Source organism: Serinus canaria, chromosome 3 (assembly GCF_022539315.1).
Source record: "Serinus canaria isolate serCan28SL12 chromosome 3, serCan2020, whole genome shotgun sequence".
In the NCBI taxonomy this organism is placed as follows: domain Eukaryota; kingdom Metazoa; phylum Chordata; class Aves; order Passeriformes; family Fringillidae; genus Serinus; species Serinus canaria.
In genome coordinates, this window is record NC_066316.1 from 88368061 (window position 1) to 88393990 (window position 25930).

Sequence of the window (25930 nt, forward strand, 5' to 3'; positions counted from 1 at the left end):
TACACAAAACACAAATGTGGCATTTGCCAGGTGAAGAGTCAAAATGTTTTGCTCTGTGGCTTCATAGATGATGCAAAAGTGCAGTAGTAGCTGATGTACAATTCCTATTAGTATTATCTTTTAAAAATAAACACACAGCAATCTCAAAGCTACAATGAGCTTGTGGAAGCAGAATGGGGCACCAGGCAGGGAGGGGGGATTTTGAGAGTCAGGTCATTTCTAGCCTGGCTGGTGATCCCTGGGATACATGTGTTGCTTTTCACTTCCTCAGTTACAAACTGGAGGTAGCTGTCTATCTCTAGAAAGTACTGTGATCGGTTTATTCAAAATATTCAAAAAGTGCAAAATTATTAATGGTAATGAGTAGGACACTGAGTTGTTTATGAAAATACCATAGACGGTTTATTAATTCTTTTGATTTATTGCCATGATTTTTCTTTTGTCCCCAAAAGTCTGGTTCACACACTATGTATACAGCAGAGAAAAGCTGAAATCTCATGATAGGCCAAAACAACTTTAGTTTAAAAAACCCAGGAGAATGGAGGAAAGGCTAGATTTTCAGTTTCTGTCAGTTCAGCAGAAGCACAATTACAATTTGCAACAGAGCAGTATTGACTCTATAGAAGAACTGATAGCATTCCTTATTGCCAAAAGAAAATGCCAATGCTACCAAAACCCATTAAATGCTTGCACCTGGCAATCAAAGATACTTTGGTGTGTGTGGATGTGTACATATGTGTGTGCTCGTACAGAGAATTCTTTTCTTGGCTTCTGTGTGCTTTTTATGGGCACTTGCTCATCCTGTGGTTTCTCAGAAGTAGCTAAGAGGATGCGTTAATCCTGTTTGCTGTTGCAAGACTGCCGAACAGATGATTTCTGATGCTCCAACAATGTGATGGACTTTTCAGAATTTTCCAAGTTTCTGAGCAGAGTCTCTAGGCGCCTTTTGATTTTCTTCTGATCCTCAATGGCACATCCGATGACCACAGACTGAAATTTCTGATCGATGGGTCCTGCTGGCACGTCGGACGTGCACGCACCGTAAAGTGACATTAGGCGCATTTTGGCGTCTTCCAAGTCATCGAGGAGTTTATTGACGATCTCATCGATCATCTTGGTGGCGTGCAGTAGGGATTCCTGCTGCTGCGCGTTGCGGATGGTTTCTACGGAAACCTCCACAGTGAGGGTTCGGCCCATCAGGCGATTAGCAGTCAAATTGAGTTCTTCTCTCTCACCTCAATTCAAAACAAGAAAATATTCTTGGTTACAGGTAAATACTTTCCTGTGCAAATAGCATCATCAAGACACTGAAACTGCTATACCTTAGCAGCAAACAATCTTTTTTTTAAGTAAGTGACAATCAACAAGATTTCCAGAAGGCAGAAATAAGCTTTTTACATTTGCCCAAGTCATACTCATTTCACAGAAGCCAGTATCTGATTTGAAATGAGGCATTAAACTCTACTAAAATTGTAAGCAATGTTTTTCCAGTGCTGACACAATGCTTGCTGTGTCACTTCAAAGCAAACATACAATATTGTGAGAAAACACTCAGTAACAGAACTAGCTCATTGAGGACTTCTGTGCCTTTCTGAGGGAGAGATTTAGATAATACCCCAGAAAGCCATAAAGAGAAAACTAGATATAATAAGAGGCCATGAAAAAAAAAACCTATTTTCTGAAAGTATATCTGCTTTTCAAAAATATGAAATCCAGGCTCTTGAACAGGCAATAAACCAGCAATTTAAAGTACCTAATAATCAGGTTTAGGGAATATATCTAAAGCCATGAATCACACAACTATGACAATGATATTAATCATCAGGTTCTTGCAGGCTGTACACTTTGTAGCACTCATGCCAGTCCAGTAGTCAAAATAATTTTCAGCTATATCGTCATCATCATCAAAGACTCTCCCCAGCAGAGCAACATTAATCTTGCTGAAAACGTATCAGTGAACTGAGTATATGCTTTCACATACACAGTAGTGACATTGATGGTAATCCACAATGTTCACCTGAACAACATGAATCTAGTCAAGAAGAGAAGATCTCAGGATAATGAGTAACACTTCAACAACCTCAGCTGGCTCCATTGCTGCACCCTTACCAGCAGCAGAGTGCTGCTCACAAAGAGCTGCTCCCTAAAACATGGGCTGATTAGACTTTGGTTCAGTTGGAGGGTACAGGAAAGCAGCTTCTCACCTTCGCTGATGTGCCTCATATCCTGGCTGTTCTGTATATTGTGGATCATTTCAAGCAGAATTTCTTTCTCTTGCTCCATGGCAGATGCTGCATCACGGAAAGCCTCTACCCTGTACATGGTTAAACCAAACAAAATGTTTAAATAATAAAATAGCTGTTCACCTATATAGCTGCAAAGAACTCTTGTTTTAAACTTCAGCTGAGAGTAAGTGCAGTCAGTTCTTGGTTATCCATGAGACAGATTCTCTGACTTCATGACCTTCTCTATCTTAACTTCACTTTTCAAGACTCAGTATAATTTTAAAAAACAAACAGATGGAGGGGCAAATGGAAACAACAGCAATTCAATCAGACTTAAATTTTATTTTACTGACAGTGCTGTCCTCTCCTACTCTGTGGTTAATCCGGATATGCAGAGCGTGATGGTACTACAGCCCCATAGCAGAAGTCCTGTAGGCAACTGGCAATAATTATCAGCTGCCTAACTAGGAGAGAAAGGGACGGAGTCCCCATCAGGGAACTTGATAATGAGGGTGGCAGCTGCAGAGATGGAGGCAGCAAGGGGCCTCGGCTCCCTGTGCGACCGCCAGGCCAGCAGAACCCACAGAATCCACCTGCAAAGCAACAAACACTCCAGAAAACTGCAATGCACCAAACAACACCTTTCACAAAGGAGAAAACCCTGTGAGTGGGACAAAGCTCACACACTTTTATTAACATGACAAGGCCTTCCCCGAAACCAGTGGTGTGCCTTGGTCACTGGGAGAAGATGCTGGACTGCCTGCTCCCGCTGTCACTGGTGCTTTCCATGGAGCGATGCTCACTGTAATTCACAGAGGGAGGAAGCGCCTGTGGGAGCAGCTCCTATTTCTGGGCTTGCAAGGAAGCATGAAACTTGGTCGCTCCTGAAACCAGACCCCTACTCCAGTCCCATTACAGTGATGAAACTCACATGTAATGCAGTGAGGACAAGAGGAAAGTCCATCAGAAACTGTAACTACTGGGTCTTGGTAAGGTGTGTGGTTCTGTGCCCACAGCCTGCTCTCCTTGTGGCATAAAGTGCAGACTCAGCTCACCATGGGCAATGTGAAAATGCCCCATGAGAAATCTGAGTCCAGTTTCTTAATTCATGTCTTATTCCCCACACAGTTTTAAAGAGGGGGCTTTTGCATTCAGCTGAATAATGGAAAAGAACTCTAATGCAATACTTTACTTGACCTGATACAAAGAGGGAAATGTCTCACTCTCTTGGCTTTTCTCTGAGATTTGAGGGTAGGGGCTTGCAGAGGGCTTTCCAAGCTGGAACTGGCTACAAGAGTTGCAAACCATCAACTCTGTGTTCACAGGCGAAACAGAAAAGCAAGAGTATCATGTGAACCTGGCTGATGGTTTGAGATGCTTGCAAGGCACAGCTCAGGAGGTCTAGCTGCATCACGAGAATCCATCCATCTATCCTGAAATGTTTATGAAACCTGGCCAGAAAAGGGGAAACAAACCAAAACATTGTTAAGTCTCTTAGGTGCTCTACCCTCTTCAACATTTCTGGGCGCTGCCCTGAGACAGCAGTGGCTCATTGCTGTCTCTGCAGATGAGGGCACGTCTCCTGGGACAGGAACAAGCTGCTGCTCCTTCATCACAGGCTGGCTGAAGGCAGTAACTTCAGGAAAACAGCAGTAAGAGAAAAGAGGGTGAAAGCAGAAGACCGGGAGCATTTGAGGATATAGTCAACTCTTCAACATGCAGCCTGCTCACAAAATAATTCTGTTTTACAAAATATTTAACCTAATTTAGTCAGTGAAAGCACAGGCTTCAGGCCTTGCCTTTAATGTTTTTTTCTGAGGAGTGGGAAAATTTAATGCAATGCAAATTCATGCCAAGAGCAAATACTTTTAATTATTATTTTGGACTGGTTAGTAAGAGCAATGAGGTAGGTGGAGTCATTTCAGACTTCAGATGTCTCCACTTTATAATTTAGGAAGTCTAGTAATATTTTCAAAATGCCTTCCTGTGCCTTCTTAAAAAAACTAGTCGCTGGAAAGTTGTAAATTAAAATTCTGAAGTGCAAACTTTCAGTTTTGATAGTGTTTTAAAATCAGATTCTGTATATCATTGTACTGATGTAAAAACCAAAGTTCTGCCTTCAGTAGATAGATCAGTCCATGATTTCCACAGGCTTTGCTGGGTCCTAAGAAGAATGTGGAAAAGCTGCATTGCAGGGATATATCCTGAATTGGTACACTTCTAAAGAGATGCCTAAAATATCATTGCTTCCAAAGGCCAGCTTGCTATGTGAGGTAGGACCTAAAAGCCAAATTAACAGAATTAATGTTGCATACTGAAAAAAAAAAGAAAAACACAGTTCACCAACGAGAGATTTGATTGACATTAATTTACTAAAGGTAAATATAACCAAATCTTAAGAACTATTTTATTTGCAATAATTGCTACTTCAGAATTATTTTTTACCATTTCCTAAACTGTAATATAGAGTGCCACACAACAATGGGACAGGGTCACTTCAGAACTGTGATCTAGTTGGCAGCGGGGGGGAACCCAACAAAAAAAAATGAATACTAGTCAGACCAACTTCAGGAAATAATGTGTCAGGATCACCCATGCAGCCAGTTCTCATAACTTCTTTCAGAAAATTCATGGTTTATTAACTTCACAGGTTTCTGCAAATCTTTCTTTGCCTTGTGTGGGGGACCCAAAAAAAAAAGTTGGAAGATTTAAACCTCTAACAGAGGTGACTGATTTGGGAAGGGGTGGAAACACAATCCAAATCTCAAAAAGCAACCAACCAAAGAATAAAAGGTGAAGATAAAAGAACAGAAAATACTCATATTTATGCCCAGATATCAATTGTTTTGATGCAGCAGTACAGTCTTTTTTCCTCAGAGATAAAAACCTCCGATCATATTTTTACTTGGATTGTATTTGCTGCTTTGAACATCAACTAAATATTCCATCTATTACTTAACATGAAAAAGACATTCCTTACTTCTGATTTTCCCTGTTTGTGAGCAATTAGCTGAGCAATGCCTTTTTTTGCTACATACCACTTACATGAGCAGAGCATTCCCCTGAGAAACAGGTGGACCAGGCTGTGCTTTTGTTTCCAGATGAGAAACTTGACACCCGCTTTCTTAGGACAGCTGCAATAACTCTGTCCTTTAAACTACTGACTGACTTAAATAACCCACTATTAAAGCCCACGTGATGGAGGTTCAGATAAGTTTTCAAAGGAAATAAGAAACATCTGAGGATGGAGCATCTTCTTTCCTGAAATGGAGCTACTCAGGCACACTGGAGGGAGACAAAACAGGGGGTTTCACCCTGCCATCCTCAGCTCCTTCAGCTGAGTGTCCACTCCCAGGTAAGCAGTCCTGTGAACACTGAAATGAATGGTGGCAGAACACGGTTGATTCAAAGAACAAGATAAAAAGTTCAAAACATGAAGATAAAAAACACCCAGCAAGAATCTGACTTACCTCATGTACCATCACACCTAAAACTGTGTTTTCACTTAACCAACAGAATGCAGTGACTCATAAACAGAGCCTCTGGTCTGGCTTCCAGCTGCTCCTGAGATATCTTGGCACCCACAGCAACACGAAGGTCCAAGCCCTTACAAGGGGCAAACGTGCGACCTGCCCCCTTGCCACCTCTGCCTCGGGCACTCAGTCCCTGGCACTCCCTGCCACACTGATTCCCCTTCCCTGCTCACTTTCCATGCAGAAGAAATCCCCTCTGCAAACATCTATCAGGGAGGTACAAAAATACCCCATTACTGTTGGAAAAGAAGCTCTCACAGTGGAAAGAAAGGGAGGAAAAGGAAGGCTGTTCAAACTGGAGCAGTTTACAATGGCTTTAAACTGAAAGAAGGTAGATGTAGATTAGGTATCAGGAAGAAATTCTTCACTATGAGGATGGTGAGACATGGAACACGTTGCCCAGAGAGGTTGTGGACTCTCCATCCTTGGAGTTGTTAAAGGCCAGGTGTTTGAGCCACCTGTCTACAGAAAGGTGCCCTGCCAGTGTCAGGGGGCTGGAACTAGGTGACCTTTAAGGTCCCTCCTAACCCAAATCATTCTGTGATCCTGTGATGTCCAGAGGGATGAAGCTAGCTTCAGAGTTCAGTTTACCTTAAGCAACTTGAGAACTGAGAATTGTTGAGGGTTTTAATTAAAGGCTGTAGTTCAGTTTGACAAATTTTCACTTATTATATTTACAAGCAACATCTTGAGGGTCTATAGCAAAACCAAACAAGCTGGAGAAGGAGAAAGTTTGGAAGTTTTTCCTCCTGTCATTCAAATAAATTTAAAATGAAGCATGTTAATTAGTTGTGAATAGGAAAAAAAACATAAGACTTGAGTGACTTTTATGAAATTAGACTTTTTTTTTCTCATTACTATTCCACATTTAGAATTATGGCTGTCTGAAAGAACCACAGCAAACTGGGAAGTTTAATTGAAGATTTAATTGCTGGCTAACCAAACCGTCTGCTTTGTTTCAGAGTCACTCAGCAAATCTAAAACACATTTTTGCATATTCTCATGCTAATTTTTAGATTATATATTCATCATACGCCTAGACCTGGATGTAAGCAGTGATACTTGTTTGCAGACAGTGATTTTGTTTAGTCAAATTCAGAGAAGTCTGCAAAGGACTTCAAGGAGATTTAATCAAGCTAAGTGAAAGGCTAATATAACAGCACATGGAGTCCACTCCTGAATAATGCAAAGTAATGCAGGCAGAAAGGCGAAATAAAACTCCTGCATCCCACAGAGCTCTTTTAATTACAGGAAAGTCCTAGAAACATTCTGGGTGGTTCTGTGAAAGCTGCTGATCAATATGCAGTTGTAATGAAGGAAAGGGTGTGTTGAAACAGTACCAGAGGAGGTGAATCAGTGGCATCCTGCACATCCATCCACCTCAGAAAGGACACTATGTAATTTAGCAGAGCTGAGAGGACAGGGAAGATGATTAAAGGCAAGGTATAATCTCTCATGAGGCCAAACTGGGAAAAAAGTCAAATGGTATTAGTTTGGGAACATCAAGCAGCAGAAAAAGTCAGGACATGTCTTGGCACAATGATGAAATTCACATGGCATTTACAATAACTTTGGAAAAACACACCTCAGCTGCAGAATACAATACTGTTCACATTTTATAGTGAGACGTTTTAACACACCTCAGAGAGGAGGTGGGCACAAACACAACAAGAACATCCACAGTAAATGCAAAGGGGGGTTTGGAAGACAAGAAGCCTCACACGCCACCATACAGCACTGCAGCTTAGAGGCTTGCCAAAGTCCCCGAGAGCCCGAATGACACCAGGTTTTGTCCTCGGATTTCCTGCACCTTCTTATAAAACACCTGCCGCCGGTGCGGGATAGGGACGACAGGGTGGGACGACGGACACGCTGCACCGCGGGCTCGTACCCTCCGTGTCACAGCTCGCAGAGCCCATCCCCGCCCGCTAAAGGCTCCCCACACCCTGAAGGCTAACAAATCCGAAGCAGCCCTTCGCGCTTTCTCTGAAAAACGTCTACTCTCGTACAATCGTATAGATATTCCTATTTTCGTGTACTTCCAGGCCACGCTAACTCACCTTAGAGCAGCAGCTCCCATTTTTAAACTTTGCCCCCCATGGAGGAGAGCTTTATTTCCCTCGGCTCCCTCCGAAGCCTCACACCGCCCCCCCCGCGCCCCAGCCGGGGCAGGGCTCCGCGCCCGGCCCGCCGTGCGGAGCCACCGGCTCGGGGCCGGCCGGCTCCCCGGCCCCCTCCCAGCGCCCGGCCCCGGCCTCACCTGAGCTCCAGCTGGTCCAGGTTCTCGAGCAGGCGGCTGGAGCGGTCGGCCATGGAGGTGGAGCGGTAGAAGCGGCCCCGGAGCTGCCCGCCCGACTGCTGCTGCTGCTGCGGCTGCTGCTGCGCCCCCTCGCTGGCCTTGGCGCTGATCCTGGCCTGGGCCATCCCACCCGCCGCTGCCGCCGGCGGAACCTCGCTGCGGCCGCTCCCTCCCCGCGTCCCGCAGGCGGCGGCGGCGGCCGAATGCCGGCACCTCGCTCATGGCCAAAGAAGGAGCCGCCCCGCCGCCGGCCCCCGCGGCCACCCCGCCCCCGCGCCGGGCCCGCGGGCGCCGCCTCACGCAGCGCGGCGAGGCCGGCTCGCCTCGGCCGGGGGGCAACAGGATCACCAGACGGGCCAGGCTGGGAGGGACCACACCGGGTCAGCTGGTCCAGCCTCCCTGCCCCTCTCCAGTGAGGGAGACTCCACAGCCTCTCTGGGCAATGTGTTTCAGTGCTCGATCACCTCGACAGTAAAGTTGTTTATATTCAGGTGGAACTTCCCTTCCTGTGCATCGGTTTCTGCCCATTGTCTCTTGTCCTATTACTTGGCACCACGGAGAAGAGGCTGCTCCATCTTCTTGACACCCATCCTTTAGGTACGTAATCACATTGGTGATGTCCCCTCTCAGTCACCCCTCCTCGAGGCTGGATAGACCCAGCTCCCTCAGGCCGCCCTGGTAAGAGAGATTGTCCAGACCCTCGGCTGAGTTCCCTGCCCCAGCTCCCTGTCCCTCTCGTCTCTGCCCTCTCCGCTCCCTGAGGCGGCTGAGCCGCGCGTGGGGCCGCGGCCGCGGCAGCCGAGTGTCCCCGGTTGTGACCGACCCCGCAGTGTCACCGGCCACCGCACACCCCGACACACGGCAGCCGTCAGGTGCCTCTGCTCCTCGCTGTCACCATCCGGGGCACAGAGACACACCGGGCTGTCCTGCTCCTGTCTCTGCTCCCCTTTGTGACAAAAGCAACAAAACCTGGGCCGGCCAAAAGCAGCCAAAACCACACTGAACTCTGGCTGTAGTTCAACCAGGAGCTACAGGAGGAATAATAATGTTTTCAATATCTGTGTTAACTTTCTGTGAGATGGGAGCTATTGGTATGAGGATTTGTGTTCCAGAACGGGTCTGTATGGCTGGTTCATTGGTTTGCTCTTTCATTAAAGAAAACAAGCCCACAACTACCCAAATGTAATTTTTATTTAAGTCAAATTAAATAGTAAACTACAAAACCGAAACCAGTGGAAAGTGCAAGAAAGAGGAGGAAAAAAAATAAAGGGCTTTGAAAATCTGGAAGCTTGAAAGGAGAGAAAAGTTAAACGAGAGACAACCCTTACTGCAAGCAGAACCTGAATAGAATTCCTATTTAAAAAAAAAAAAAAATAGGTACTTTGGATATGCTACTTATGGTGCATCTTTCTCCTGCCAACTGCAAGAGCCCCCTACCACTTGCAGAAAAGCAGCTGTTTCACCAGCTGTAATTGTAGGATTCTACAAAAAAGCTTACTGGAAAGAAAAGTGGTTTATGTTCTGTTTTTATGCCAGAGTGAAAAGATGTGTCTATTTCATGGTAGCCAAGGCAGTGGATTTACATCTAGTAATGACTTGTCCCAAGAACATATTTAATTTGCCTGCATGAAACGGCACAAGCTGTTCTCTCACAAGCATCAGCAATTCAAGTCACACATAAGTTTTACTTGCCACTGCTCTGAGTATTTAAAAAGGAATTTGCTTATCCCAAAAGACAAGGTTTGGGCAAATACCCCATGGCTCTAACAGACCAATTTTTGGCACCCAGCTAAGAGGGATTTTGTTGCACAGGGATACTGTTTTGTGTGCTTATCCTGCTGTGATTCAAAATAGCTGTTTTCTCAGGCTCGTCCATTCAGAATGATATCATGTCCCAAGTACTCTCGTTAAATTAATTGACTCAGTTTTCTTTGTTTTATGTGGTTGGATAAGCAAGGCTTATTGCCTGCGAGCTCATGGAAATAGCTTCATTGGAACAAATGTTCCATCCATCTCTCTACAGGCTCTATAGAAGATAATTAAAAACCATTTCCCACCCCAAACAGAACCCCTTTGTAGCCATGACACATAGTTTGCTACCATTTATTTCCTGGGATCCTTCTATTCTTCCCATGCCAATTTATTAAGCATCAATTAGATTGGGTTTAAAAAGTAGAAATCAAAGTAGATGAACAGCTTTGAACATTTTTTTTCCTCCACAGGTAAACGGGTTTAATTCCACGCAGATAGAAGTTACAACAGCTGAATCAGAGGCGCAGAACAGCTCTAAGCATCCAAATGTATCACACTTGACTAAACCTCTTTAATAGCAAAAGGACATTTTACATGGGAAGGAAGAATAGCAAAACTGTGGAAACAAAATGCAAATTTAAATGCAAAAATGGTCTTCCAGGACAAGTCTTGAAATTATTGCCTGTAGAAACTGGGATATTTTCCCTTTCAGAGACTTGGAAGAACCTTGAAAACTGCTTTTCCTCTCTAGAGGAGATTGCCCCCACCCCCTCCATTTTTGCCAAGGTATGTAAAGGGACAATTGGCATCACTTTTCCAAAATAATAACGGTTGGTCTAGAAAGATTGGAGTCCATCTCAGCAGGAAGGAAAGTGATTCACAGCTGAATTGGGAGAATTTTGAGGACACAAAGGCAGGCATTGATTCCTTCAGGCAGGCAAGGAGGTAGGCCCCCCACACATGAAACAAAGCACACATTTCCTTCTCCTCCTTGCCATCAGTGGTGAAGCATGATCAGGACTGCTGGTGATGTCATGCTAACATCCCTGTCTTCTCTCATGTCCCCACATCTGTGGTCATGTGAAGGACTGCACAGCCCTGCTCTGGCTATAGGCATCAGCAAAAACATGAGGAGAGGGTGTGTCTCATTGTTCCTGCATTCCCAGCACAGCAGTGAAAACATTGGCTGTCTCTTGTTTAAACTACAGCATTGTAAAAAATGGGTGCTGATTGCAAAACAGCAATGAACAGAAGTCTCATTCACACGCGCAAAGTCCCTTGAGACAGCAGAAAGAGCAACTTTCCCAGGTCTCAGACATCTGATGTATCCATAGAAATCCCAGAGCCAGGGAGATGACCTACACCAAAAGCACTGCAAATTGTAACACTAAATAGCACCTTAATTCCAGCTTTGCTTTGTTGCAAACCCTGATATATACCTTGTCACATAACCTAACACAATGAGCTGTCATGGAACAGGATCAAAGAAAAAGTCCACACCCAAGAAATGCCATGTAGGATTATTTTCCTGCCTTCACCTACAGGAATTTAGGATTTTCAAGCTGAAAGATGGGAAATTTAGGTTAGTTACTAGGAAGAAATTATTTTCTGTGAGGGTGGTGAGGCACTGGAACAGGTTGTCCAGAGAAGCTGTGGATGATCCATCCCTGAAAATGTGAAAGGCCAGGTTGGATGGGACTCTGACCAACCTGGTCTAGTGGGAGGTGTTCCTCTCCACAGCAGGCTGGAACTAGATGATTTTAAGGCTTCTTCCAACCCAAAGCATTCAGTGGTTAAGAACCTTTCTTCTGTGCAGGTCTTCTGGAAACACAGCAACTCCCAGACATGGCTGAAGGATGCATCCATGGCTCAGGCTGGCCAACCAAAACCAGCTGGCAGTCTCCCCAGCACCGCAACAATAACAATAAAGACAGGCCAGTCTGACTTTTCAGGGTTTGTTTTCAATCAAAATACATGTCTGCTATCACAATAGGCTGCCCCCTTACTTCACACCTGCTAAACCTGTGCTGCTGTGTCTTTACTGCTGTTCTTACCAATGCTAATTAAAACTAGCCCCGGGTTTGCCTCTACACGCTGCAGTTGTTTGAGTGTGTGGGCAAGCCCCGAGGTCCCAGGCCTTTTAGAAGTGTGAATGAAGCCCTCTGTCTCAGGAGCAATCCGAGAGCTGCTGTGACCATTTTGGGGCATGCAGCAGTTCATTCTCACTGGAGCAAAGTCGATGATTAAATGAGCCAGTGCATTCTGTACAGCTGCAGATGCTTGGTTGATTGACAGTGGAGCTCTGAGCAAAAAACCAAAGGGAAGGACTACTAGAAATTAGGATATTGCAGTCAGTGGAAGCCCATTTACACAGATTTACAAAGGGAACTTAACATTAAATTTCCATGCACGCAGAGCTTTGCTGTTCAAGTACACACTTGGCACATTCTTGCCATTTGCCATAAATTATCTGACTTGTTTACACCCACTTTTAGAATTTTCTCGGGCCATATTATTTGACCCAGATTGTTACTACTTAGCACCAAACCACTTGAACTAAGAATTTCTACAGGAAACTTGAAGGGGCTTAGAAGTACCAAAGAAAAGTGCAGATTCAGACTTTCATAAAGCTGCTTAGCTGGAAAGAATTGCCAGAAAGTATATTTGTGCTAATGTAAGCCAATTTTTCTGAATTAATTTTGAAACAATTCATCATTTATCCTCCTCACCTCCTTCCAATTTACAGCAGACTCTAAACATAGCCAGGACACTGCAAGCAGATGCTAGAACACTTTCCTTTTAAGAAAGACGATGGCGTGACTTCATACCTCTATAAACTTCACTATATTTGGTAAAGATTTCATAAAGGTTTGCATTCCGTGACCACTACAGGAGCAGTGATGGTCATTTCTGTATTCCTTGAAGAGCTACAAAAATTAACCCAGCACCCAAAACATATATAGAAGGCAAGTATCTTACAGTCAGCTTATCTCTTTCTAATATTATTAAATTACAGAAGCAACCAGGCAGATATAACACTTCAGTGATCCAGTGACTTTAGTAACAGTTGTACTGTCTTATTTGGCATCTCAACTTGTCTCTGAATATAACCAAAAGGGATTTTGTTTTGTAAGAATGTGGCACACAAAGAGCAGAAGAATTAAGAGCCTTTTAGCAATCTCAAGTTGTCACAGTTTCAGTTTTGTAAAACTTAACACATGCACCGTACAGAAATTAAAAGCACTGAAATGAACAGCTGGTGGTAGTCAGGTAGAGATTAGACTTCTTTCTCATTAAAGATAAATACAAAGAAGCACTACAGAATTACTTTAGGCTAATGAAGGATGAACTCAAACATCACCACAAAAGTAAACGCTCTTGAAAAAGACATGACAAGTCACTTCTAGTACAAATGTACTGGGCAAGCCCCTTTTAGAGACAGGTTGTGCTTGTAAATGCAGGCAGATTTCTCAGCATATGAAGGACAAACCTCAAAAATTTCAGCCAGTTAAACAAGACTCACCAGACAAAACCAATGAATTCTGAAACACATTTACAAGACAACTTTTCTAGCTGAAGGTATTCAACCACAAGATGCTGGTGAGTAACAAATCACGTCTGTACATGCAGTGTTTTAAGAATCCAATTTTCTCTGTTCTTCTGGAAACAGAAGTATCACAAGCCTGTGATGGTAGAAAATTCCCCAAAGAAAAATCTGTGTTAAGAACCTCAGAGACCAAAATTTTCTTCAAAATGAGGCCAAATTTCAAGACTAGTTCTGAAGACTACTGTTATAAAAATAATAGAGAAACTAGAACTCTATTTAGTTGTTTTATAAAAGCCAAGGCAGCAATGGTTGGGACTTGCTATTTGTTTTGGTAAGCAGACGACAAGGCCAATACAATGTGTTTAATAAGTGGAGCTTCAAGTATACAGAATATGTGTGTACAGACTTTTTTTAATGTAACCAATGAAGTCATGGCCCACCAGGTACAAGCAAATTTTAAATTTATGACAAAATAAAATGTTATGAAAAATAAAGTCCATGATCAAATTCTAACATAGCAGAATCTGGAGAAGATGATCTATCCAGGTTTTAAACGCTGTTGAACCAAAGAACTTTCTCAGACTGAAATATCTTTTCATGTGAAAGGAATTTGAAACTTCAGGATCTAGATGGAAAAAAAACCTGCCCAAAAGCTTCTATAACTTAGAAGGAGATGCTTTTGAGGATAAAAATTGTTTTCTGTTTCATTCCACCCTTTAACAGAAGCTCTAGGAAAAGGGTGTGAAAAATACTGGAACTAAAGACAGTAGTAAATTAAATAGCTAAAGACAACTCAAAATCTCCCAAAGTAGGGCTCTCAGAAGCAGTGTGAACTACATCCCTGAATTTTACCAGAAGTACAATTAATCCAAGACTGGCAGTAGGAAAACAAGCAACAGGCACTAGGAAAAACCACTAAGAGGTCCTGTTCACCCTGTAACATTTAGAAGTCACACTCAAATGCACTCTAAGTGTTCAAACTATTTTCTGGCATTTGAACAGTTTCTTCAAGCTGTGTGATTGCTAATGAGTGCTAGACACCTCAACCAGGTTCTTTCTTCATTCTACTTGCTTCAGAGACAGCAATTATATCAGTGATGATTAGAAATAACCAGTGTCAGTCTTCCAGTTTTTCTAACCACGATGACAAACAGCTGTAGTTACACTGAGTCTTTGGAATAGTGAGAAAAATCCAGCCTTCCCCACACCATATTCTCCACAAGAAGTCACAAAAAGTATCTACTTGCATAATGATACAGCAGGTAGAAGCAAACTCACAAGGTGAGTGAATCATAAAAAAGAATTAGGCTGGCATTTTATTACACTGAGATTTCTTACTGATTGACAGCAATCATTAACTGAAGGATAACAGGCTGGTAAAGCTGGACAGTTTGCATAGGTATTTTTAAACAAAACTGAGAAGGATGACAGGTAATTTTAAACACAAATAATTTCACTTAAAGTAAGGACAGTACAAAAATAATTAGCACATTTACATCCATTTATCCAAGGCCACCTCTTCATGAACAGAAGAGAACAAAGCCCATAGTATACAGAAATATTACAGTTTAAATCTTCTCACATGTAGTCCAAACAGAAAGTAGGAAGTTTATTTAGATTCTGTTCCCTTAAAAGGTTGTTCCTGCCTCAGGTAAGGGAGAGGCAAAAGTCATCAAACTGTAAGCCATCAAATCCAAATACTCTACCACTTTTGAAAAAACGAACACATTTATAAAAACAAAGCTGGTAAACTAACTCTACAGCCTGTGGTCCTGATTTAGACATTTATAACAAACAGGACAGAGAAAAAATTATGGCCTATGAAGTAAAACCAGCCACAGGCAAGTGTTAGGCCATATGTTCAACAACCCTGGGATCTAAGCTTCTCTTTATAACAAGATTAGCCAGGCAAATCTGAGATAACTGGAGTTTACTATTTTTATCTGCTGCAAAGACCACATGAAAAAGTAAATAAAGACAATTACATTTTGTGACAAAAAAATTAAATACATGAACCAATTTAAGAAAAGAAATGTGAACAACCAGGAACCCCAAAATACCTAGTAAGATCAGCCTACTAATTAGGCAACAATTTCAAACTGCTAAATTGTAGAGACTTCGTCATGACCCCTTAGAAACAAATATGAAAAGGCTTAAAAATTTCTTTTTATCAAACATAACACATTGCTGTGAACATGAATAAACTCCAGCTGTTCATCAATATGACAGGACATCAGATTATTAATCTAACAATTACAGACATTTCAAAAGTGGCATTTTTGAACCCTTGTAAATAGATGAAACAAGCATTCTTTTTTGTAAGCAGTTCTGATGGCGTGGTGTTAGTGTACAGAAGTGTCTTCATTTACATTTCCTCAAGGCTCCTTTTGATAGCTTCTTGCAGTTCTGCATCTTGCAGTTCTGTGTCCTGCAGTTCTGCATAAATAAAAGAAGACTGTAATGTCAAACTGCAATTGATAACTAGCTATAAACACAACTACCTTAATATTACTACATAAAGCATGAACTTATTTCTGTGGGCAATGTCAGCAGACCGCAAAAAACCCCTAAGAAACAGATGAAAACTTCCTCTCCTTGTTTTATGCTACCTTTTCAACACTACAAAATGTGGAAAACATCTCTACAACTTTTCACTGTCTTAACCAGGAGCAGCCCAATGATTAGTTTAAGACCATAATTGCAACTCTCTATTTACTGGTCAAACTAATAGCAAGATTAGAACCCATATGTATGCACCAAAGAAAATAAACCAAGTATTAAAACAAAAAAAACACATACACATAACAAGCAGAGAGGTTTCAGTATTTTCATTCTAGTTCCTTATCCAGAGATATGCCCATACCTACATTCTGACTTGGCAGCAGTGTTGTTACTCTTACTAGGTAGGCCAGACAAGCAGATAAAAAGTCATTCTCAGCAATAAGAATAGTCTAGATCAGGGCTGTTACACTTTTGACAGTGGGGAGGAAAACTGCATTGCAGTCATCTGATTTCTTAACAATCTCAAACAACTTTCATAATACTCAAAAAAGAAACTGGTTTTGCATTACATTTAGGTTGTTTTGGGCACTAATTGCTTGGTGTTAGTGACTAAATACCATAAATTTAACAAGGTTTGTACACACAGCAAATATTAATATCAATAATATAGCTGGAAAAATTAAAGCAGTTTTCAGACACACTGTCATTCATTAATTATTCTTCTTCTGCTTCAGGAGGACACAAGCACATCCTATTAAAAAGAAAGAACTGTCTATTATGAAAAAGGAAACAGAATTTTAAAACTTTAATTATTGTTGGGCTGTTTTATGAAAGGCTGAAATTTGGAACAGAGATCATATCACTGACTGCTCTCTCATGCATCTCTCATTACTTTCCTATAATATCCAGAACTACTGATAAAAGAGAGTTGCTTAAAGAAAAATATTACATGCTCACAGAAACAAACAAAACCAAACAAACACAGAAATCCATGTGCTGACAACTGCTTGCATTAAAATATGTTATTTAGACACTAAGCCTGTGCAAAAATACAGAACAAGGTCCAAGCTGTGACTCATCTGAAGCCAGACTGCTTCATAAGGTCAGATGCCTCCCCACTGCAGCATCAGAAGTGCGGCCTCCTGCATGCACCAAATGCCACTGCTATCCCAGTACTGGGGGGCCTGAATGCACCAAACTTTCAGTGCTGGAGATGAATGCTGGACATTTAACAACAGTGTTTAGTAACAGCTGGTAGACTTACAACTGAATGAATTCTGGGAACATAAGATTCAGTAATCTGCTTTATCACTCAGTTTGTAGAATTTTTTTTGTTTTTTTAATTTGTTTTATTTCCATCAGATGGAGGGGAAGAATCAAGTCTTTCAACAATAAATTATTTTCAAAGCACACTGTGGTCTGTCACCAAAAATGCATGACTACACTGAACACCACCAGCAAGTTCAACAGCAAAAAGGATGAAAACAATTTCAAATAATGTAAGATAGGATGTGAACGGACAGATGTGATGTTGATTTAACCTTGTGCATAACTACACAGCTCTTTCAGGAGACCTGTGAAATGACATCTAATCTTGAATTGTTTATTCAGAAGTTCAACTATTTAGTCAATAGTTCTGCTCTGAGACAACACAGTCACATTAAACTGGTACAAAGTGAACTCAGTCAAGTCTTTAACTGACCGGTACCCTGTGGTGTCCAATGAAATAGATTTTTAGTTTGATGGCATACTTCTTAGGTTAGGAACTTTTTTTATTTATAACTCATCACAGCATTCTTCACTACTCAAGACTGCCCAGCCTAGTTTAGAAAGTATTCCTAACAGGTCACTTGCTGCAAAACTGATTCTAAGTTCACTTTCTGTATCTTTCATAATTAATAGTGCTCTTGAACACAGAAAAGTAAAATTGACAGACCTTCTTGTTTGTTTGTTTCTTCTAAGCTCCGCTTCAGTGTTTCTTTCATATCTTCATCCTCTTCACTATCTAAACCTTAAATGCACAAATTAAATAAATTATACATTGCTTCTAATAAAGGTATTAACAGCCTCTCTTGCATTTCTTTTACTGTAACATCAACTGATTTGAAGAGTACACTTTTTATGATCTAAAAAAAATCAAGATAAAAATACATTCCAGTGGTAGTTTAAGACAGCAACTCAAGAGACAATTATTTTTCAGCTACCTCCTGCCCCTTCTCCTCACAATCTAGAGGCAGATTGCTTCAATTTGTTATTATGTTAAAGCAGTAAAAAGAAATAATAGGTGCAGAAGCTACCGTGTCTACTGCATTTGTGGGATTTTTGGTAATATTCAGTTTTTTAAAATGACTCACTTTCTATAAATTACTCACTTTCTGTAAAATGTATCATGGATTTAATTATGGGAAGAAGTGCCTTAGTGTGTTTCTGCCTACATGACTGCAGCTGTGTTTCATTGCCCAAATACTGCATTTGAACAATGGAGTGCTAAAACTCAACCAAGCAGTGCAATCCAGCAGATGTTGCTGTTCAAGTCTCATACAAGCAGAACGTTGATAGACTTAGTTTAATCTCTTAATTCATCACAACCCAGCCCAGACAAAACTCCACAACCTTTCCCTTTCTTAATAACACTCTCACAAGGCTGGTTTCCAGCTCTGGAAGAACAGCTTTATTTTGCAGTGTCTAGTGTACCTGAAGTCGTGTGGGGCTTGTTTGGTTGGTTATTTAGTTTTTTGTTGGTTGGTTTTTTCCCCATTAAAGAGAGGCACAGGAAAGTACAGGTTAAAAGTCAAGCCAATGAGTCACGTTATGCATTCATGCTCCTGCTACAGGCTATTGCTATTTTGGGAGATGGTCTCTGTAATGAGGTCTTACAGTATTAGCAATCAACAAGGTCTCCTGCAGTCATAGCAAGAGAAGCACTCCCCTTAAATTCATCACATTTATTAATACATCTATACACTTCTGATTACATGAACCAACAAACAACTTTCTGATACAGCCATCTAATTTACTGACTGGGTGACTTGTGGCATTTTGAATTAGCCAACTTAGCTATTCAAATTGTCAGGTACGCTTCCAAAATTTGTTTTCAAACCTCTGACACACAACCTGTTTGAGCAGAACCTTGCTGACTTTCTCAATTCCAGGAATAAAAATTCCAACAGCTGGTGTCAAACAGTGATCAGCAGCCCAAAAATAGGCTAGAAATAGAAATACATAGTTTAAGTGGTATTTCTCCACTTACTTGGCAGACTGACTGTGAACTTTTTTTGAAGCTGCCTACTATTTCTGAGCAGAAGAGATACTAATTTTTACATCATTTTCCAAAGCAAAGGAAAGAAAAATCCACACCCCCTCATCCCCCAAAGCAGTCACTACAATTACCAATGAAAGGGAGGAAAAAGCACAAAGGAAAGGCTTTTTGCAAGTGGCTTCTCCCTTATTAACTATCCTTTTAATCTTCCAGCCTGGAAGACATGTCAGACTACTCCAAAAAGTTTTATACCTGTTAGAGGTGCAACAGCTGAAGCAATCGCTCCCTAACTCAATTCTTGGCTTAGTATGCATGACATAAGAACACATCCAGGCATGGGGCATCCACAGCTTTTCTGGGCAACTGGTCAAGTGCCTCACTACCCTCCAAGTAAACAATTTCTTCCTACCATCTAATTAAAATCTTCCTTCTTTTAGAACAAAATCATTCCTCCTTGTCTTGTCACTATCTGTCCATGTAAAAAGTCCTTTTTTATAAGGCCCCTTTAAATACTGGAAAGCCACAATTGTACCCTCCTCAGAGCCTTCTCTGCCCCAGGATGAACAACCACAACACTCTCAGCCTTCCTTTCCAGCTCTCTGATCATCTTTGTGGCCTCCTCTGGACCCACTTGAACAGATCCATGACTTTCCTGTGCTGAGGACCCCAGAACTGGACACAGCACTCCTTGTGGGGTCTCATGAAACCAGAGTAGGGGGGCAGAATCCCCTCCCTTGACCTGCTGGCCACCCCTCTTTTGATGCAGCCCAGGATGCCATTGGCCTTCTGGGCTGTGACTGCACACTGTTGGCTCATGTCCAGCTTTTCATCCATGAGAAGCCCCAAGTCCTTCTCCACTGGTCTGTTCACAAGCAGCTCTTCTCCCAGCCTGTACTCATGTCTGCAATTATCCCCACCCAGGTGCAGCACCTTGCATTGGCCTCGTTGAACTTCATGAGGTTCTCATGGGCCCACTTCTCAAGTTTGTCCAGGTCTTCCTGGATGACATCCCACCCTTCAGGTGTGTCAACTGCACCGCTCAGCTTCATGTCACCTGCAAACCTGCTGAGGGTGCCCTTGATCCACTGTCTGTGTCACTAGCAAAGAGACCGAAGAGCACCTGTCCCAAGACAGAGTCCTGGGGGTCACCATCTGTCACCAGTCTTCACTTTGACATAGAGCCACTGACCACAGCTTTCAGGCTATGTCCATCCAGCCAATTCCCTATCCACCAACAAGTCCAGGCAGATGACATCAGAGCCTTCCCTTGTCAAGCATTGCAGGTGCTCCATCATAAAAGGCCACCAGACTGGTCAGGCAATGTCATAGAATGGTAGAAATTGGAAGGGACTTCTGGAAGTCATGCTGTCCAGCCTCCCAGCTCAGTCAGAATCATCTACTGCCCAGGAATCTGTCCAGCTAGCTTTGGAGTACTACTGAAAAGCCAATGTAGTGGGGAGCTCCAAACTTGTTAGATATGACCTTACTGAATAAAGTCAAAGGATCACCTTCCTCAACCTACTGGCAACAATCTTCTTAAAGCAGCCCAGGGTACTCTGGGACCTCTCATCCACCAGAGCACACATTAGCTCACGGTCAACTTGGTGTCCACCAGGTTCTTCCCTACAAAGCCATTTCCCAGCTGGCTGACTCCTGGTCAGCATACATTGATGCCTGAGGCTGTTTCTCCCCAGATGCAGAACTCTGCACCTCCCATTGTTGAACTTAATGAGATTTACTGTCAGCCCTCTTCTCCCCTGTCAAGGTTCCTCTGGATGGCAGCACAGTTCCTGCGGTGTATGAACTGCCACTCCCAGTTTTGTGTCATCACACACTTGCTGTATGTATACTCTGTCCCATCATCCAGGTCATTAACAGACATTAAAGAGGATCAGCCCCTGTACTGGGACACAGCTGGTTCCTGACCCCCATGCCACTGATCAAGATGTTCCAGGTCTGGCTGTTCAGCCAGTTTTCAATCCACCTCAGTTTTCTCATCCAGCCCACACTTCATCAGCATATACTGCTGGCATCTTCTAATGAATGTTTAATTTTGAGAAACCAGGCATGTCCTATCTCTCTTGTTAAAATGCTCAGCACGTGCTATAGCTCCCAACTCCTGTCAGAGGAAAAGCAGCTGCCCAGTTGCAAAGGCAAGAGATCCTAAGATCTCTTGTACTATTCTCTAGTACATTTTGTCAAATACACATCTGGTAAGAACCTCTGACTGTACCTGTTCTTTCAAAAGAAATCCTACTGCTCACTATTGTCCTCACATACTGACATATTCCTGCTGGAAGAATGAGAAAACAGGAAAGCAAACTCTGGATGAATTTAGAGCTCAGAGTGATATTTTTTTTTTGGCATTTAATGTCTCTCAGAAACCTGTTCTGGGGAGAGACCGGCAACTTTCACAGAATATAAGCGCCACCCACTGTCCTGCCACCAAAGCACCACAGCTTGAATTTGGATTAGCTGCCCACACAGCTTAGGGTAACATCCCCTCCCTACATCTGATCTTCTTTTGCAACCACCCCAGTTACCACCAACCCTTTCCTAATTTCCATCAGGTTTACCACCAGAGACTCAACTTTCCTTCCCCAGCCTCCCTCCTGCTCCCTTACCACACAACTCACCTCTCGTCCACTGTACAGTCTCACACCCCACCTCCACTTCCCTCCTAAAACACTCCTTCTCTTAGTCTGTGCAGTAACTCCCAATCCCACCTGCCCCTTTCCCATTCCAATGTACAGCAGCATTCACATCACACCATCTCTCCAACCCCTGACCCTTCTCCTCTTACAGCTGCTTCTGGAGTTTTAGCGCTACCTTATGGATACCATTTGTTAACTCAGTCAGGATCCCAGGAATTACTTAGCCAAAAGCTTTAGATCAGTACCCCACCCTTACCTTTGTTAACAATCACATTTGGTATGTGTGGCCATGCTGCCTTTAAAATACTTTCCTTGGCTTCTAGAATCTTTTCTTTTATTCCTTTTTTCATATGCCCCTGGATGATTCTTCCCCAATACTTACTGCTCTAATCTCTCTCCATATTAAGTTAATATCATCTGTAAATGCAAGTACAGCTGCTCCCTCTGAGGGTTACCACCATACAAGACCTTTCTTCCTCCATGCAAAGCAAGCTTCACTCTACGTATCTCTGCCTACAGTTGCTTATTCAAGTGTAGGAGAAACAAAAATAAAGCTCCCAAGCTGCCACTCTCCTCCAATTGCATTTCTTGGAAACTGTGGCCAATATAATTATAGTCACTCAGACTTTCATCTAACATTTATCTTAGACTCCTCTCTCAAATTCAAAGCCAGTTTTAAGCTAAACCTCAAGAATTTTTTTTTTGCATGATCGGAGTAGTGAGGTCTTCCCAGTTCATCCACTGGCCTACAATTGTTCAGACTCATTATCTTAGGTCTCAGTACATAGCTTTCTCCCTGGGGCATATACATACAAGAGATGCCACTGACATACCAAACCAACTAGTAACTTCCTGCTGTAGCTAACACCAGGTTACAACTGAAGGGTGACTTTCTTATCACTCTCTACTGCAATAACCTGTGGCTGCTATAATAAAGGAATATATTACCAGAGAAACTATAATTCATTCATGGTGCATCACTCTGCAGATGCTCATGCCCTTCACATTTAGTTTCACATTCAGGAAAGTGGGGGCTGGAGGCTCTGATTTGCAATCTGTGTTAACTGCTGGTTTGGAAAAGCAGAAAAGGGACAGATGTAGTACTCATACTGGACCTCAAACTGGACCACACATGGACGTTCACCCATGAAAATCTTCACTAAGGAGAAATAAAGCAACTATTCTCAATGTCTTCTATAAATTTATTCTCCTGTCCTCTTAAATTATTTTGTTGGCTGTAGCTAAAACAAAAGATTTTGGGTATAGTGGGAGCTAGGAAGCTTGGGAGCATTCATTAAAATGAACTGGAATCCTGCTCTACCAAACATAAAAACTCTCATGGAAGCTGCATTTGGTAGCATTTAAACATTTCAGGCAAGAGCAGCAGATTGAAGACGTAGGCTGGCAACTCCATTTGAGCACAGTGAAATGTACTTTATGGGTCAGTGAAAGAGCTACGGTGGCTATCTGGCAGACAACACTACATTTAGTACACCACTGACAGGCTCATGAGACAGACTGGCTCTTTAAAAGAAAGGATAAGAAATACTTTCAAAAATTTGCTCTTATTATTTTAAAGAGTCTGTTTTACATAAGAGCTCAGTCACTGAAGGATCTCATTTGAATATAACTGGGAGAAATACAGTTAACCTAAAGACATCCACTTACACAAAAACAACCTGTCAACCAAAAAGTTGAGCATTCCTGTCAGTGTACAAATGGATGTGATGACCACAACCTACTATGAGCTTTGCACTCAACATTGTCCAGCACTCATTAAAAGTACTTTCAACACAAAGAATATCATCAAGACACAGACAATGGAATAATGATATTTTTCTGCACACTACAGGTTTTTTTTGTTATAAAGGAAGACATTGAAAACTCTTCTCTTCTGCCCTTCCCAAACCATAATATGCATGAAGCTCTTGTCATGTGTTGTGGCTTCACCATAAAGGCAAAAACCTTCTTCATTTATGAACTCAGGCTTAGCAGCATCAGCGAACAAGTAAGAATGCCTACTCTTTTCATACCTCAAAGGAAGTTCAAGCATCTCCTCCAGCCAAGAGTTTCCTATAGTAACATACATTTGGTATTGTCTTGCAACATATGCAGAAAATTTTATTTTTATTATTTATTTTAAAATAAATGCAGTACTACAGTTCCCACAACAGCTGGACTGGTACAACATTTCATAAGATGCACCTGTCAGATTGCCACATCCAAGGTGATTTAGGGAAAGAGCTTTTTCATTTTGCAGCTCATCCAATACCAACAACGATATGATATTTTTCAACATGAGTCTCTGTCCTGTTTCTCACTTATTTCTCTCTCCAGAATAATAGCCATAGGCTTAAGAAAGTCACAAAGCAAGCAATTCTTGTTTGCATTTCCTTATACTCAGCTGCTTTTCCGTAACAGGTCAACAAGTTATACCAGCCTATGATACACTGCATGACTTTCCATCTCAACCCTCCATCCAGTTTTGCCACATTAAGACTTGCAAATGATGGCTGATGCTGCTGAGCCACACAATATGTGTGTACTGTGTGGTGGCTTTATCTTTTTAAAGAAAAACTTTATAAACTCTTGGTAACAACATCATCCCACAATGCAGCAGACCTATGACCAACAGTGAATTCTCTAATATTATCTTTTAATACAGGACATGGAGACAAAGGCACCTCCTGCTGTCTGGGCCCCCCATTGCTGACACTGACTAAAAAAGGGGACAATACTGTTCCTTACAAGTTTGTTAAGGAATGCTAACAACTAAAGGAATCATGTGTCATTTCATCAATTTCCTGTTCAAGTTTTTTTTTTATAATGACCACTAGTGCACTTTAAGTGGAATGCACAATGAGCAGTCAGCCAGCAAGTTAAGGTTTGCAGCCTCCAGGTAGGGCCAATTACCATAACAGTAAATATTAATGTAGTAAAGGACATTGAAAGAAGTGTTAAATTAAGAAACTTCTAATGCCTGGGGTGGCCAGAAAACTCTCTAAGCATCTTTTCTGTATAAAAAATACCTAAATCAATTCCAGCTCACCACATATAATATTTACTTCCAGAAAGCTATTTAACTAACCTATTTTTTCCCCTTTAATCAGTAAATGCCAATTCATCATTCAGAGATAGCACTCCGCTTTAATCTTCTTTGTGGAACAGCAGTACCATGCTATAGCTCTCATAAACCTGTATCAAGACTAGCAGCGTAAATTTTCAGAAAACAGTTTAGGGCTAACTCAGAAACAACTTTCTCTAACATACCCTAAATTTACAACCCTACAAAACTGCAACAAGAAGCCAGAAAAGGCAGAAATGTCTACGGAGAAATGTCAAGTCTTCCAGGAAAACAGCAAAATACTTTGAAATGCTGGTAAGTACTAAAACTCAGCTCCAGTATCCTTGGCATGAAAACGAGCTGGCTAATAATGATGCTTTAGCAGGGTCACATTTGTTTCAGGCACAGAATAAATCAAGCCAAACAGATCTGAGAACAAATTGATAGCTACAACAAAAAGGGCTTTAAACAGGTTCTCTTGAAATGGAAAGGAGTTTTCAGACTCAAACATCAGTTTTGTCTCCTGCTATAATAAAGAATACAGGGATGACAGAGTTTTTTATATTGAAGAAAAATGCTTAATTAAGTCTGTTTTCAAAATATGCCCAAGCATAATGATTTTCTAATCTATTATTCATTGAAATACCACTAGAAGAAGCAGCAAGCAACAGTTTATGTTATCAGTGTAAGTGTTCCATTTTTTTACTGGAAAGAACTATCAGTTTACTAGAAAAATTGTGTTTAATGTTTACTTTCTACCTTTTGTGGTATCAGAAATGCTGTTTAGCAAGGCACACATCATGTCTCCTTCAATGTGGTGAGGATTCAGGATGCGAGCTGACCGCTGGGTCATTTTAAACTGGTTTTCCAGTTCCAGGAAGCTTTTGTCTCCAGAAAGAACAGTGAAAGGAATTTGCTTGGGCAGGTGCTCATCCAGACGACCGGCCTATACAAAACAAATAACAGTGTTGAACAGAGATCATGTTTTTATCTCATGGCATTTGGCTAGCTTTGTGCAAGACAGGTCTTCACTGGAAAGTTTTCTACAGCAATTTATTCCTGCCTTTATGATCCAAGCCACATTACCCCACTGTG

General features: G+C 41.8%; 2 protein-coding genes and 1 long non-coding RNA gene across 5 annotated transcripts in view; 1 reads left to right on the forward strand and 2 right to left on the reverse strand.

The window, feature by feature from the left end:
- Positions 1-376: 376 nt before the first annotated feature.
- BAG2 (BAG cochaperone 2) lies at positions 377-8239 on the reverse strand. Its single transcript, XM_030236387.2, has 3 exons — positions 8019-8239; positions 2205-2314; positions 377-1235 (listed from the first exon to the last, which is right to left on the reverse strand). Exons 1-3 carry the CDS (start codon positions 8180-8182, stop codon positions 835-837), a joined length of 675 nt encoding a protein of 224 aa, XP_030092247.1. The 5' UTR covers positions 8183-8239; the 3' UTR covers positions 377-834.
- Positions 8240-8443: 204 nt separating this feature from the next.
- Positions 8444-11753, forward strand: LOC108962735 (uncharacterized). The gene is made up of 3 exons (XR_003945735.2): positions 8444-8654; positions 10280-10595; positions 11626-11753. It is a non-coding gene; the product is annotated as an uncharacterized LOC108962735 (long non-coding RNA).
- A 2889-nt stretch (positions 11754-14642) lies between these two features.
- Positions 14643-25930, reverse strand: part of ZNF451 (zinc finger protein 451) — a 33554-nt gene continuing 22266 nt past the window's right edge. For 2 of the 3 annotated variants that reach the window (XM_030236386.2, XM_030236384.2), the window contains exons 13-15: positions 25595-25781; positions 17795-17869; positions 14643-15792 (exon numbers count right to left, since the gene is read on the reverse strand). In XM_030236386.2, coding sequence (XP_030092246.1) covers positions 15722-15792; positions 17795-17869; positions 25595-25781 — 333 coding nt within the window. In that variant the 3' untranslated portion in view covers positions 14643-15721. The remainder of the gene's footprint in view (positions 15793-17794; positions 17870-25594; positions 25782-25930) is intronic. The other variant, XM_030236385.2, reaches the window with a different exon arrangement.

Bases quoted from the DNA above. Each gene is read 5' to 3' on its own strand.
- BAG2 (XM_030236387.2), bottom strand. From the start codon at position 8,182: ATGGCCCAGGCCAGGATCAGCGCCAAGGCCAGCGAGGGGGCGCAGCAG. The intron at 2,315-8,018 runs GTGAGGCCGGGG...AACCATGTACAG, and splicing joins CTGGACCAGCTGGAGCTCAG to GGTAGAGGCTTTCCGTGATG. The intron at 1,236-2,204 runs GTGAGAAGCTGC...TTTTGAATTGAG, and splicing joins TATGAGGCACATCAGCGAAG to GTGAGAGAGAAGAACTCAAT.